The sequence below is a fragment of the Aethalodelphis obliquidens genome, unplaced genomic scaffold, assembly GCF_003676395.1.
Source record: "Aethalodelphis obliquidens isolate GAN/ISIS:26980383/991018 unplaced genomic scaffold, ASM367639v1 scaffold74, whole genome shotgun sequence".
Classification (NCBI taxonomy): Eukaryota; Metazoa; Chordata; class Mammalia; order Artiodactyla; family Delphinidae; genus Aethalodelphis; species Aethalodelphis obliquidens.
Genome location: NW_020838018.1, coordinates 3,765,513 through 3,779,581, shown reverse-complemented (window position 1 = coordinate 3,779,581; position 14,069 = coordinate 3,765,513). Strand labels below are relative to the sequence as shown.

The following is a 14,069-nucleotide window of genomic DNA, read 5'->3' as shown; positions in this document are numbered from 1 at the left end:
GAGGCAGGGGTCTCGGGCCCCTCCCCATGCTCGCTCCGGTCGAGACGGCCGCGCCGGCCGTTGCGCAACCCTGGAGCGGGGCGCGGGGCCCCAGGCGCTGGGCGTCCCGGCACTCGGGCGGCGGCGGTGGCCGCGGCCGGGAAGGGACGCGGGCTGCCGGTGGCGCTGCCAGTGGCGCTGCCGGGAGGGGGAGGGGGCGGGGGCGTGGCGAGGGCGGGGCACCGGAGAGCCTGCCTCCGCTGGCCGCGGCCATTGGAGGCGGGCTGGGGGCGGGTGCGGACTCGGCGATTGGGGCCGGAGCCGCCCGTCACGGCGGGCTGGCGGTCGGCGACGTAGCGCCGCGCTCGGAACTGACCTACTAACACACATCTCCCGGCGCGGCCACGGCGCCCGCGGACCCGGCACGCCGCCCGTCTCCCGCGCCGCGCCCTCGCCTCCGCCTGCCGACCCGGAGGCCCAGCCGGACCCCGATCCCCGAACGCCACCGGCTTCGCTCACGGCCCCCGTTCTTTCTCCCCGCCACCCCAGCTCGCCGCCCTGAGAGCAGGAACACGGTAAGCGCTCCGCCCACCGCCGGCCCGGGCCCGGTGCCCTGCTCCCCGCCCGCTCCCGGGGCGCGCGGCCGGCTGGCGCGGGGCGCGGGCCAGGCTGTGCGCGGGGTTCGGCTGTGCGCGGAGCTGGCCGGCGGCTGCGAGTGTGCGCGGGGCATTCATTACATAAACTTTTGCTGCCTTGTCAGGAGGGGGACTCGCCACCTTAAGGTGGCTGCTTTGATTGCAGCGCCGTCGCTCCGGCACGTAGTCCGGGCTGGCTTGCGCTCCCCCTGCTGCTGTTGCATAATGTCTCCTGATTTCAGGAAAATTGATGTTTTGATAGAGAAGAGCGCCGGGGAGGCTGAGCCGAGGCTGAGCCTTCTCGTGGGGAAGGGCAGCGCTCTTTTCTTTCTCGTCCCTTCTGCGGGGCTGGCGGCGGTGGAGAGGAGGGGAGCTGAGTAATGGGGAAGAGTCTTGATTTTCTCGTTGAGAAAGAGCGTTGGTAGCGTGAATGGTGACGGCATTCGGAGAATGCCTGCGCTGCGTTTGTTTGTGTCCGGGGCTGAGTCTGCACAGACGTTTTCCACCCTGTTTGTCGTCAGCGTGTTTTACCAGCGCTCGGGGAGGTTGTGGGATTTGTACTTGCGTACATTGCATAATCTGCCCACAGTGAAATATTGGCAAGGATTACGGGCTGATGTGGGAATGTGCGCGTACGTGTGCAATGATTTGGTAATTTTAGCGCCGCGTTGGATCATTACCTGTATACTACGTCCCAAATAAAAAAGATGTATTTTTAAACACTCCTACAAAACATGAAAGGAAGAATTCCTCGGTTTGTGTTCTGATCTTGGATACTACCCGAGCTCGTCCCTTAGGTGTTCTGAGCTATTATTTTTAAACCTGGGACGAACCATTGTGACGTTCACCTCCCCACCTTCCTAATTTTAATGCATTCCATTCGATCAGCCCTTTTTCTCACCTTATTGTCATTGCTTTTTCAGACACAAGACAGATCACATAATAGTTTCCTGGAAATGTTGTATTATGTAACGGACGAATTTGCTGGCAGTGAGCACAGGAAGAGGGAGCTAATTACGTGATTTTATAATCTTGCTACAAAGAAAGTAGGACGATCTCAGCCTTTAAAATGTCACTGTAACAGTTTTTTTTTTTTAAGGATATTTTAAACAGGAAAGTAGACAACTGGGTAAGCATTGAGTTTGCTCATGCAGCCGAATGTGTGTCTTTTGCCCTAAATGAAATGTGCGTTCTTCTAAATTTAGCCCTATCACATTTTAACAATTGTGGCCTCACAGCGCTATTTCTGGCGTTTTCTCCAGGGCTGTGTGCAAATACAAGTTCAAGGCCATTTGCTGTAGTTTTAACTCCACGCCTTCGGAGACCTTTGATAAGATTGTATTTTTAGGAAGGCATTTCGCAGAGCCCGGTGACTTGCTGAATGCTGACTCCCATTTATCTTTTTAAAGGACACTTTAGGAAAGTGCTGTTCCCTGAGAACAGCAGGGGATGGCCGAGTGTCATCTTCTGGTCTTGGCTTTTGTAAATAACAACAGCGAATGGGGTCACAGTATTTGTTTCACATCGTATTTTTATTTTCTCCAGACCAGATATGATTTATGGGAAACAGATATAGGTTAGTAGATTGTATTTTTTTGGTGGATGTCCTAGTTTTATTCATGTGAGGATTATATGAATATATAATATACCCAGATTTTAAATTTGTCCCTGGACTCTTACGTAATGTGTATGTGAATATATGTATATGGTGGCGTGTGTATGTCAGATTTGTTTTCCCCTAATGTACTATTAAAATAACTAAAAAGCAGGGTTGTGGACGGTTTTTAGGTGGGAGGGGGGCGGAGGAGGGGACGTATTACAGAGATTCACCTCTGGAACAAATTTATTACCCCAAGTAATTGAAGTCGCTTTCCAAGAAGCTAATATTGCTCCAGGCCCCGAATGTCAGACCCCGACCTACTTTGGAGCGCAGGCCGGGAGCCCCGGGCCTGCAGGGGGCCGCGTAGCGCCACCTTCCGATCGCGACCTCAGGGGTGCTCCCTTGCCTCCCGGCCCACCCCTCCCTCCTGCGGGCCCTTGGGGTCTGGGGGCGATGTGGGGGTGGCGGGCGCGGACCTCGGTTAGCAGCAGGGAGCGCCCTTGGGCGGCGCTTGGACGGGGGCTGCAGGGCGGCCTGTGCTGCTCCTCCTCGCCCCCTCCTCACATTCCTTTGTTCTGGCGCGGGGGTCCTGGCGGCGCCAAGGCCCCGCTGCGCCGCCCACCCGGCGGGGGCGGGTCCTGGGGAGGCGCGTGGGGGGGCGCCGAGGGACCGCCCGGGACCCGAGAGTGCGATGCGCTCTGGGTTCGCTTGGGCAGGAGGAGGGAGGGGGAGGATGCAAGGGCAGCCGGAGCGGCGGGAGGGGAGCCAGGAGAGCGGGAGGGACAGGAGGGACCCAGGGCGAGGCCGCTCCGCAGTTCCAGGGGCCTGCCGTATTGCTTTTTGCGGGCTGAGCTTCTGAGCACCGCAGGAACCTTTGTTCGGGGAGGCTTCATTGTATGTCGGAGCCGAGGGCTTCTGATTTTCGTGAAGTGAAAAAGACCTAAGGAAACCTCCAAATGTCAACAGACCACAAAAATTGCGGGGAGGGGAGGTCCACTATTGGTGGTGGTGACGAGGAGAGCCCCATCTTGACTGTAGCCAGTCGAGTCGATGTATTTTTTTTTTTTTTTGAACCTTTAGTCTATGTGGTCAAAGGCTAGAGTAGAGAGAACTCAAATCCCCCGAGTTCAGAATTTTAAAAAATCAAAACACTTGTGTGGATGCCGCTGTCCTGCTATATAAGAGTATATAGTAGTACTTTCATCCTGGCAATAAGTCTTCTGAGGCTGTGCTCCTGCAATAAATCGCAGTGAATTCAGGGCAGCGTCACAGATGTTCTCTGAAAGGGCATCAGCGCAGTGCTTTGTTGAAAAGTTGGCTTCTGTGGGATCAAATCCTACACCCCATCCCTAATGGTTTCTCTCTTGAGTTTCAGGCCAGTCAGTAGTTAAGAAACAGTGAAGTGCTAAAAAAGAACACAGGCTGTGGGCTCACAAGAGCTGGGTCCCAGGCCCCAGCCTGTGATCTTGGGCACTGCCCTGATTTCCATAGGCCTCCAGGGTAAACTGAGGGAATAAAACCTGTTTAGCTGGGCAGTTGTGGGGAGCTCAGTAAATGTTTCCTGTAAAAGTGACCAGGAACTATATATATATATATATTTTAATAAAGGTATTCACCTTCATTTTTCACTGCCTAAGTCTCTGTGCAATAAGGAATAAAGTTTGCACTAAGCCTATAGTTAATGATTCTTCTTGGGACTTCCGTGGTAGTCCAGTGGTTAAGACTTCACCTTCCAATGCAGGGGGTGCAGGTTCCATCCCTGGCCAGGGAGCTAAGATCCCACGTGCCTGGGACCAAAAAACCAAACATAAAACAGAAGCAATATTGTAACAAATTCAATAAAGACTTTAAAAATGGTCCATATCAAAAAAATCTTTAAAAAAAAAGATTCTTCTTGAAATACTGTACTTTTCTGTTCTAATAATGATTAATTTCTTTCTCAAAACTATTTGCTATTACGTATGATGGTAATTTTAGTTTGAAGGGAATTCTTGACAGGATTGCAGAACCTCAGACTACCCAAGTCATTGGGTTAATGTTTGGGGGAACTGTTTAAAGGAACAGGGAGAGGTGAGTTGATGGTTGCAGGAATGGTGTAAAAAGTGCCAAACAGCTGCCCTTTTTCAGTTCCCTTTAGCTCTCTGTGATGGTTTTCCTGGTCCTGGATAATCTCTCTATCTAAAATTCTAGTCTGAGATCAGAGGCTGGTTAGACCTCACAGATGAGCTGTGTTGGGAGGGAGTGTGTGCAGCCTGTATGGTTAAAACGGTAGGACATGCCCCGACTGCTGATGGTTGGCCCTTTTGACTAACACAGAAGTAAATTTCGTTTGGTTTACCCTTACACTTGCAACATAGGGCAGTGCTTCACTACGAATTACGAGAGGCAAAAATTAGGCCTAGAACTAATCATCATCATCGTTTCCTTGATGCTGCTCATTCTTCAGAAATGAGGTGAAGAGCTAATATTTGCTAAACATGTACCCTTCCTGTGCCAGGCACTGTGTTGACTGTTCTATTATCGTCCCCATTTTAGACATGAGGAAGTGGAGGCTAAGAGAAATTGATTAGCAGCCCAGGCCAGGAGCCTGAAAAGGGGATTGGGGGGGTGGGGTGACCCTCTGTCTCTGTCCCTTCCCTGAGTGTGAGTGCAAGCTCACTGGAGTTTTTGAAACAATTTCCTTTTCTGTGTTAAAGACTTATCTTTGCGCAGTGCAATTATAACATCACTATGATGCAACAAGCTGAAAATTAAAACCCTTTGTTCAGGCCCTTTCCCATGTTGAGCAATGTGCCTGACTCACCAGCTGAGTGGATATTTCTAGTTGACCTTGCTTTGGTCCATAGAGTCAGTTCTGAGACGTGAATGTGATTGCAGCATGGAATGGAAAAGGTGCAGTCATATTGCCGAGGCTTTATTTTTACCCTAGTAAAATTACACATACTTCATTATTTCCATTGTAATCCAGATGGCATTGATGCTGTTCAAAGTTGTTTATTTTTAATTTGTATTAAGGAATGAGAGCACACTTGGGATTCAGTTCAAAATATGACAGAAACAATGTAATTGAAGTTTCCTTTAATATTCATTTCTTGTTTTTGTAAGGTATGCCTGTATTTCACAGGGTTAACACATTGTTTGATATCCTGTTATTTTTCTAAATTATATTTGAGTTGATTTTTATCCAGATTGGACTTGTATAAGAATGTCGAAAGACATTGACCTTTGATCACAGACATTACATAAGAGTTTTCCAGTTTCAAAATGAGCTTGTATTGCCACCACCCCCAATTATCTCTCAAATTTCATTACAAATACCTTTCTTGTAGTTAAAAAATTACTGTTTCTCATATGGTTTTAATTAGAGTATGCTAGCTTGTTTTTATGGTAAGAAAGTTTAGTAGGGATTTACTAGATGCCTTTCGTAATAATCTGTGCTTTGAGGACTCATTTTCATTGGAAGCAGAATGATGTTTATAAGCCTTTTAGTTATCAGAACATGGTGTCTTTTATTAATTAACTTTCTAGGGATCTAAAGCTGGAGTTAAGTAGCCTTCAAATAAACACTAAAAATAAACATTTAAAATAATTTCTTCTATTCATGAGGCACATAATAAATGACATTTGTAATCGTTTGCTCACTGGGAAGGAAAGTGAACAAGAAATTAAAGAGTCAAGCTGAGGAAAATTGGAATGATCCTTCCGTATAATTAGGGACATTCAAAACCTTGCCCTACCATACCATTTCCTCAGCCAACTCTGCATGCACCCCATTTTCCCCATCATTATCCCATGTTGCATGTAGTCTGGTATTACTTACCTGTTGCAGAATTTCTTATAACTGGGTAACTTCATAATTACCCATGTCCCTTAAGATTTCAAATTAGTTGCTAGACTGATAAATTATCTTTTTGAAACTTTCAAGAAAACAAATGGTCCCCATTTTGAAGTGAATGCAGAATTTTTCATAAGGCATTAGTATTTCATCACCCCCATCCTCCCAGTTCCCCTCCCTCAAGCCTTGAAGTTGTTTGGATGTGTTAGCATCTACGCATTTGCCCTGAGCAGTCTTCAGAATATTTTCATTGAGAGTTAGATTACAAACAGTAGCCTCTTTTTGTAAAAGAACATCAGGTCATACTATTTCATATTTCAATCCCTTAAATTATATCAATGCTATAATAAAATGCAGTGTTGTCATCATATTTATTAAGTTTAAATCTAATTTTCAAGTGGTCCTTTGTTGAGGATGAAAGGGCAAGAAACTTGAAATATTTTCATTTATCATAAACTTGCTCTGGTTTTGACACATTCATTTACAGAAGTACCCGAATAGAAAAAGTAGGCCAGTTTGTTGCTATGATAGGATAGATTTTGGAAAAGTGTGAAAGTCTGTTTATGTGTGTGTTCATAGCTTGATCAAGTATACATTTCTCTCTGACTTCAGAGTCTGTGTTACTAGATACAGAATTATATTATTAATGGGAGGCACTTCACTGGTACTTAAAGAGGTTTAACATAGTTTTCTTAATTTAAAAAGCATTTTTTCAGCCTGATTAGAAAATCCTCATGCAACTTCAGTGTTTCCTTAGTTTTTTCATCCCCCACTCCCCCCTAGATTTTATTTTCATCCATGAAAAGAAGTAAAGCATTTTATTGAAACAATCATGTCATGGATTTTACCCACAGGAAGAAAATGTAGGTTAACATTTGCTAGTATTACTAGTTTAAAGAGCTGTGAATTGATTCATTAACTTTATTTTTTCACTAAAATGGCACTTATCTCAAAAATAAGCAACTGCCTCTTAGTAGAGAGATGGTTTGTAGTTTAACATAAAAGAATTTTTTTCTTTAGTGGTATCTATACTATACCTCTGAGGGTATAAACAGTACATTCAGAGAGTAGAGGTAAAATGAGGTAGTTCTATCAAAATATTTCCAAATCATTGGGCACATCAAATAGTATTTCATCTTGTATTGACAGAATGTTAAAATCAAAGTATCAAATAGAAGCAATTTGCAATCTCTTTAAAGAAATAATAATGATTTTTTCTCATAGTAGATTTTAACATCTAAGCTATTAGTAAGATTTTAGATGCTTGAAACAAAACGTTTCTTCTCTTCTTGTTTTGTAACAAGTTTGAATTGTCCACCAATATTTCTCTGAGAGATGTGTTGGCGGCCAGAGAAGATACAGGTCTGTCATTGTAAACATAAGTCATAAGGTCCCTCCTCAAAAAGAAATTTGGGCTAGAATTTGTGTTGTAAAGCTTTATTCTTTTAGAGAATTTTCTAAACCAAATTTATCTTAATTAAAAACAATATTTAGGTCATCTGACTTAAATAGACTTTAAAATCTGGGTTTATGAAACATAACTCCTGCCTGTAGAAATAGTGTGATGTACTACAAAAAAGCATTAATTAGCAATGGTACATCCGAGTTAGGTGTGGGAAAATATGTCATTAGAATGTGATGACTCCTGCTCTTAAATTTCTCCTTTTATTTGTGTTTTTAAGAAGCACCCGTATTATCTAATGCGTGTAATGAAGCTGATCGTGCCGAATACCCCAGCATCATAGAATTGTCATTTAGTGTTAGTTATTCACCAGAAAGGAAACTAGTGGTGACTGATGTAACACAGCATTAGTGGTGATCTGAAAACATGAGGCAGAGGTGAAATGACTGTTCAATTAATCATAAGGGAAAACACTGGAACTGAAATAAAGTCATTAGTTAGTTGAGCATAAAAACTGATGTCTTTAGAAGGCGTTGTAAACCACCTTTCCATTCACTTTAATTTAAATTTATTGTTGAAGGGCACAAATAGATTCTTTGCCCTCAACACCTCTGCCCTCTAGTGCTGCATGGCCTTGGGAAAGTCACTCAGTCTTTCTGTGGTTTAACTGCCCTCTCCCACCATGTTGAAAATGGATACATTTTGGTTGTGTACCAAAAAATCACAGGTGGCAATGCTAATAGCTTTAATTTTTTTCCTTCTATTTATTTTAGCATGTAGGTTTGCCCGGAGATTAAAATTTTAGCAGAGATATGAAAATTTAGAATGTTTTCTCAATTCATTAAATACTTGCAGGCTATACAGCTCTGTGGAAGCTGGAGAAAAGTTCCAGATGGTACCTTTGTTGTCTTAAAGAAGTTCTGGCAGCATCTAATAGTGCTTTACTGCCCCCAAAGTCACTTAGTAAGTGGGCATGTATTACCCAGAAATGAGAGTAACACAGAAAGGAACTGTATGTAAATGAGATGCATTGCAGGGATATACACCAGAACAACCCTCTGGGAGTACAGGAATGGGTACTGTTAGAGGAATTGGATTGGGGTCAGGGCTGTCCTGGAATCTTAGCTGTGCCCCTTAACTCGCTGTGTGACACTGGGCAAGTTGCTTAACTTCTCTGAGCCTTAGTTTTCTCATCTGAAAGTGGTTATTATGAGGGCAGTGAAATAATGACAGGCCAGGCTCACAGTGTCTGTTGCATAGTCAGTGTTGAGTAAATGGCACCTGTTATAATTGTTTTTACTGTCACCATACAAAGAAAAAGGCAGTGCAGCTAGAAACAATGTGATATGTGCACCAACACCCCTTGTTGGCGGTGCTCCTAGCACACCCCTGGATGAGCGCTGTATTCACAAGCCTGTCTCCCACCAAAGACTAAGGGGTCCCTTGACTCTTGGGAGTTTGATTCTTCCTTCACTCTTTATGTGCCCCCAGTCTGGCTCAGTGCCAGGTATACAGTAGGTGCTCCATATGTGTTGAATAAGTCAAGGAATGAATAAGAGAAGCTCTCTGTTACTAAGTTAAATATCTTTTTTAGAATTTATGTAATAATCAGATTTAAAAGAATTTATCAACAAAGTGTTTTTGGCACAAAGCTCTCTTATATAAGGCAAATGAGTGACTGTCAATCAGATGTTGAGCACCTAATAGGTTCAGTTTGTTGCTAGGATACAAATATATTAATTTGAGCCCTGAACTAATTTGCAGTCTAGTTGGGCATACAAAACAAACATGTAGGAAGATACACATTGTACAAAATCAGCACCTCTCTCTACAGTATCTCGCACTGCTGATAAACTCTTTTCAACACTGCAAGGTTATTTGATAAATAATATTACAGAAAATATCCTAATGTCGTTATGGCCTGATTTGCTGGTGGAATCATAGAGGCAGTTAATATGTGCGGATGAAGGAAGAACCAGATTCTAGTACACATAGTGAAATTCAAATAGGAAGAATATTAACTGAAAAGAAATGAGATTTTTCTGCAGGTTTTGAATGTACCAACAAAGTTGTAAAGACGACAAAGTGGACATAAAGTACTTAGACACCCAGAAGAAATGGGTTAAGAGATTTTAGGACAAGTGGGATATTTTTGTTAAATGGAAGTAGTGTTATTTTCTCTATGCAGTGTGGCAAGGGCTGCCTGCCCGCCCTCACTCACACTGGACTCAGCGCGATTCTTTGGACCAGGAGATTGAAGAGAGTCCCAACTCACTCAATGTAGGTTTGAAATGATGAAACAATATGAAATGATGAAAGAATGAAAAGTTTAGGAACAGTAACTAACACAGAATGGTGGGGCATTTCAAAAGCATAACTGTAAAAACTCATAGGTGAGGTGAAATGTAAAAGGAATGTAATTTTTTTTCCCCAAGGAAGGGACAAATTAAAAAATGCATGGAAGAGAAAGAGTCTCAAGTGGAGAAAATACTCAGAATAATAGTGTGCAAGGAACTGCATAATGTTTTAAAAAACAGTAGTATCTGGGGATACAGTGGAGATTTAAAAAGCATCTTGGAAAAGTTCAATGTAATTATCTTCCTGGAACTGGAATTTTTACTCTTTGCTTCAACATTCATTTGATTTCAGGGGGGAAGACTTAACTGAATTAGGGAATACAAATTCTTGACAGGAGGGAAGAATCCATTCAGTATATTGAAGGAAAAGGGGTTTTCATATCAGAACAAGAAACCTAACTGGAAATATAGGAAGCAGGGTTGTTTACTAAGTGATAACTAGGAAGCTCCCCTTTCTACACCATCACGGCCTGCTGTGGCAGACTCATTGCCTTCATTTCCCATTAAAGCTATATTTTCAAAAACAAACGGAAGCTCGGTATTTGTAATCACAAGTTTTGCTAAGTTGCAACTCACTGTTTCCATTGGCTCAATTTGATGGACAGAAACATGGCATTAAACCTTATTCTTGATGATCCTGAAATTATTACATCATTCCTTCTGGAAAAGACACAGGAAGCTGGCAGTCTTTTCCAGCTGATAAAATTAAACGTCATTAGTCATTATAAAACTATGCACAAGAAAGAAAGAGAGACCTAAAACAAAAACATTAAATCTTTTTAATAGGGCAGGAAGAGTGCCATATACAGATAGTGCCGAATGAACAGTTGTCTTACCATATCTCCTTTATGAAAGTATTACCTACTGGAAAATTAGACAGAGAAGCCCTGTCCAGGAAGACAGATCCAAAATGACCACGAGAAGATTGTTATTGGAACTTAATATGGATTTATTATCTCCTGTCAGGCCAAGTTCAGATTATAAATATGTCATCAGTGGAAAAGGAAGCTAGTTGATGGTTCTATTTTTGAGTTCTTATATTTTGTTTGAAACTAATTAGTAAAATGGAAAGAAATTCTTTCCATAATTACATTCTCTTGGTTTAAAATAATTTTAAGTTTCAAGAAGGCACTGTACGTAAAAAAAAAAATCCCTTTGAATAATAAGCGTTTATTTTAGTCTGAAGCTACTTTATCAATGAAATCTATTATGACAGAATTGTCAGGACCAAAAAAAGCACTGTGGATGCTTCAATCTTAAGTGAATGTTTGATAAATCAATTTGAAGGAACCGGAAAAAAAAAAAGAACATTTCTAACCTCATAGCACAAATGTGTCAAAAGAGATGGCTTTATTGAAAAGAGTCCTTTTCAGGTATGCTGAGTCACTTGGGAGAATGACCAGGACATCAGCCACATAAGAGATTAAACAACTACAACTCAGTTGTTTGTGTGGCTTTTATTTTTATTTTTGTGGCAATAAAAATTTAGCTCCGTTTTTATTTGATTCCATGTAATTACAGAATTTGTTTACTGATATTAAAGGGGTTTACTTGGAAAAGTTCCTTTTATGAGGTGAGCTTGTTTGCTTGGCAGTGATATAAGTGCTATCTAAAAGTATTCAGAAGCCCCACAAGATGCAAGTACTATTTAAAAACTTACCAACCAGAGGCGATCTGTCATTTCCTTCCTGTAATGTCCTATCCCCACATGCCCCACCCCACCATTTTTTCTCCTGAAACACAGTCTTCCTCTGTTTTTCCCTGGGGCAGATGTGTTTTTTTCTCTCACTGTCCTGGACCACAGGTCTCACTGTGGACTTGTCCTTTACAACTTTACCGTATAGGTATTTGGGTACTTATTTTCCTTGCAAGATTGTAAACTCTTTGAAGGGCAGAAATATTGACCCTCAATGCTTCGTGCACTTTCTTGTACATAATTGGTAATAAATATTTACCAAATGGATAACTGTTTCTCTTCATGTATTGCAGGTGACCTAGAAGACCCCTACTCCGTTTGGTGAGGGAAGCCGAAGAGATTTATCCTGGACGGTCGAACAAAAAGAAGAATATTGATGGATTTTAAACCGCAGTTTTTAAAGCATTTGAGATTACTGAGGAAATAACTTCTTCTCCTTCACCGCATATATAGGTTAAGGTTGTTTCTGATGCAGCTGAGAAAAATGCAGAGCATCAAGAAGGAGCAGGCATCTCTTGATGCTGGTAGCAGCGTGGACAAGATGATGGTGCTTAATTCTGCCTTATCCGAAGTCTCCGAAGACTTGACGACAGGGGAAGAGCTCCTTCTCAATGAAGGAAGTGTGGGGAAAAACAAATCTTCAGCATGTCGGAGGAAACGGGAATTCATTCCCGACGAGAAGAAAGATGCCATGTATTGGGAAAAGAGGCGGAAAAATAACGAAGCTGCCAAGAGGTCTCGGGAGAAGCGTCGACTGAATGACCTGGTTTTGGAGAACAAACTCATTGCACTGGGAGAAGAAAACGCCACTTTAAAAGCTGAACTGCTTTCCCTAAAATTAAAGTTTGGTTTAATTAGCTCGACAGCCTATGCCCAGGAGATTCAGAAACTCAGTAATTCTACAGCTGTGTATTTTCAAGACTACCAGACTTCCAAATCCACCGTGAGCGCCTTTGTGGATGAGCACGAGCCCTCGATGGTGGCCAGCAGTTGCATTTCTGTCATCAAGCACTCTCCACAGAGCTCTCTGTCTGATGTTTCGGAAGTGTCCTCGCTAGAACATTCGCAGGAGGGCCCTGGGCAGAGTGGCTGCAGAAGCCCAGAAAGCAAGTTCCAGGTCATCAAGCAAGAGCCAATGGAACTGGAGAGCTATGCCAGGGAGTCCAGAGATGACCCGGGCACCTACCGAGCGGCCGTGTACCAGAACTATATGGGGAATTCTTTTCCTGGCTACTCACACTCTCCCCCTCTGCTGCAGGTCAACCGATCCTCCAGTAACTCTCCAAGGACATCAGAAACCGATGAAGGTGCAGTAGGAAAGTCATCCGATGGAGAAGACGAGCAGCAGGTTCCCAAGGGCCCAATCCACTCTCCCGTCGAACTTCAGCGTGTCCACGCCACAGTGGTTAAAGTTCCAGAAGTGAACTCCTCTGCCTTGCCGCACAAGCTTCGGATTAAAGCCAAAGCCATGCAGATAAAAGTGGAAGCCTTCGATCACGAATTTGATGGCACACAAAAACTTTCTTCGCCTGTTGACATGACGTCTAAGAGACATTTCGAACTTGAGAAGCATAATGCCCCCAATCTGGTACATTCTTCTCTCACTCCCTTTTCAGTGCAAGTGACTAACATTCAAGATTGGTCTCTCAAATCTGAACACTGGCATCAAAAAGAACTTAATGGCAAAACTCAGAGTAGTTACAAAACTGGAGTGGTCGAAGTGAAAGACAATGGTTACAAAGTCTCTGACCCAGAGAATTTGTTTTTGAAGCAGGGGATAGCCAACTTGTCTGCAGAGGTGGTCTCACTTAAAAGACTTATAGCCACACACCAAATCTCTGCTTCGGACTCTGGGTAAAATTACTACTGAACAAGCTCTGGGCATTTAGAGATGTCATTTGCAATAGATAGTACATTTTGTATTAGGCTGAATTTTCACTGGACTTGTGATGTCATTTCACTGTAATGTTCACATGTTGACTGTTGGGTGTCTTTCTGTGCACAAATTATTATGAAGATTAGACTGTGTTATCACTCTGCCTTGTGTATAGTCAAATAGACCATTGCAAAGGCTGTATATATTGAACATTATTTTTGTTGTTCTATTATAAAGTGTGTAAGTTACCAGTTTCAATAAAGGATTGGTGACAAACACAGAACTTCTGCTCCATTGCACTTAATTTTATGGGAAAGAAAGAGCAATTTAAGTTACAAAAGTAGATACTGTATTAAGATATTCTGCATTTTACTTATTTGGGGGAGTTTTCTCCCATCTGTAAGGTAAAACCAAAACATAAGTTCAACACATAATATTTCCTTTTCTAATTTGGCCCAGGCTATGATAAGTTTGAAAACCTTCCAAAGAGGGAGAGTAGGGAAGAGGGGGTGGGGAATGCATTTTCTTGCATTTGAGACTAGTAATTTACTAAATTACTCCCCATTATCTATTTTTCTTTAAGGTTACGTTTTCTCTATCCTTTTTTTTTTTAAGTAGAAAAATCCAACTTGTTTAGCATCATTGTCTCTTTAGTCATCTCTCTTTTAAGTATGACACATGGATGTGGA

At 42.7% G+C, this 14,069-nt stretch overlaps 1 protein-coding gene across 1 annotated transcript; it reads left to right on the top strand.

Annotated features, from left to right (window-relative positions):
• Positions 1-330: 330 nt before the first annotated feature.
• Positions 331-13,663, top strand: NFIL3 (nuclear factor, interleukin 3 regulated). The gene is made up of 2 exons (XM_027091957.1): positions 331-554; positions 11,798-13,663. Exon 2 carries the CDS (start codon positions 11,974-11,976, stop codon positions 13,360-13,362), a length of 1,389 nt encoding a protein of 462 aa, XP_026947758.1. The 5' UTR covers positions 331-554; positions 11,798-11,973; the 3' UTR covers positions 13,363-13,663.
• The last annotated feature ends 406 nt before the right edge of the window (positions 13,664-14,069 follow it).

Bases quoted from the DNA above. Each gene is read 5' to 3' on its own strand.
- NFIL3 (XM_027091957.1), top strand. From the start codon at position 11,974: ATGCAGCTGAGAAAAATGCAGAGCATCAAGAAGGAGCAGGCATCTCTT.